General features: G+C 41.7%; 1 protein-coding gene across 1 annotated transcript; it reads right to left on the bottom strand.

Moving 5' to 3' along the window:
- Positions 1 to 507: 507 nt before the first annotated feature.
- Positions 508 to 1,068, bottom strand: LOC109167438. The gene has a single exon (XM_019316452.1). The coding sequence runs from the start codon at positions 1,066 to 1,068 to the stop codon at positions 508 to 510; it is 561 nt and encodes a 186-aa protein (XP_019171997.1).
- Positions 1,069 to 1,512: the final 444 nt, after the last annotated feature.

The following is a 1,512-nucleotide window of genomic DNA, read 5'->3' on the forward strand; positions in this document are numbered from 1 at the left end:
GTTTCTTGAGTTCGATGACTCTGGTTTGTCGCTTCGTTTGATGGACTCGCTGCTCTCTTTTGATGTGCTTTTTATCACACCAGAGTCCTGATGTTTGCTGACCATTGGGTGTGGACAATTTGCTTTGAAATGTCCAGGCCTTCGACAGTTGTAGCACAGCATTTGGGAATCCATTGTTTCTTGTCTTAGTAGAAGTAGAGATCTTTCTTGTTGCCTTCGGCTTGATGATCTTTGAAAGTCTTAGAAGTTGTTCTTCCGCATAAACCTTTTCATTTTCCTTACAAACAAAGCATATTGTTTGTCAGATAAAAAATTGCAAGAGTTAGAAGTTGACCTATTTGACGTCGATGCTTGTTGGTTGACCATCAAGGCTACATTTATGATCTCGGGTTCTTCCAATTCCTTCGATTCGTGCTCGAACTCATATGCTTTCAGATCACTGAAGATTTTGTTTGTGTTGGTGGTTTTCATGTCTCGATGATCTCTCATTGCGGTGACCTTCATATCCTACGATTTCGGGAGTCCTCGAAGAATCTTCAAGTTTTTCTCCTTTCCAGTGAGCTCCTTTCCGAGGTCCGAGAGATCACCCATGAGCTTAGTGAATCTGAGCTCCATATCAGTGATAGCTTTGTTAGGAATCATCTTGAACTCTTCAAACTTCTTCATGACCATCGTGGGTTTATTGTCTTTCTCCTGCTCTTTTCCTTCTCCCAAATTCATGAGAACGTTCCAGATTTCCATTGCTGTTTTGCATTTACGAACTCTCGGGAACAACGAGTCGTCCAGAGATTTGTAGAGGATATCGCGAGCAACGTTGTCCAGGTTTTCTCGGGTTTTCTCATCATAGTTGAGCTGAGACTTCGGTTTTGGTATCATGGGTTCTGCGTCAGCTCCTTGTGCATCAGCTTGAGTGTTCACCATCATAACAGTGATAGGTCCTGTGATTATTACATCCCACATTTCGTCGTGAATGGCCGATAGATGTGCCTGCATTCTCACTTTCCAATCATCAAATTTAGAGAGATTGAAGGCAAGAGGCCTAGATCGGTTAGAATGATCCTTCTCCATTTTCTTTATGAAAAACTAGTGCAAAGACGAAAAGATGCAGATTTTTAAACTTTTATAAGAGGGGATCTACCAAGCAGTAAAGGCAAAGCTTTTACCGATCAAGGTAACTGCTCTGATACCACTTGTTGGTCCCGGTAAGGTCGAAAGGAGAGTCTAGAATGGGGGGGGGGGGTGAATAGACTCAATTCGTTTTTCTCGAAAATAACTCCTTTCGGGGTTATTACGCATCAGATAAGTAATTCAAATTTTAGGTTGCTTTGCACTGTTTTCTCTTTTAAGAATGCTTTTGGTCAAGGTCATATGATATGCAATGCACGAAAGTAAAGGGCTGAAAAGTAAAGAGAGAGAGAGAGACAAGAGATTTTTATAGTGGTTCGGCCAACTGTGCCTACTCCACTCTTCTTTCACAACTTGTGAAAGGTTTGCACTATCACTCCTAGTACA

This window comes from Ipomoea nil, unplaced genomic scaffold (genome assembly GCF_001879475.1).
Source record: "Ipomoea nil cultivar Tokyo-kokei standard unplaced genomic scaffold, Asagao_1.1 scaffold3162, whole genome shotgun sequence".
Lineage (NCBI taxonomy): Eukaryota > Viridiplantae > Streptophyta > Magnoliopsida > Solanales > Convolvulaceae > Ipomoea > Ipomoea nil.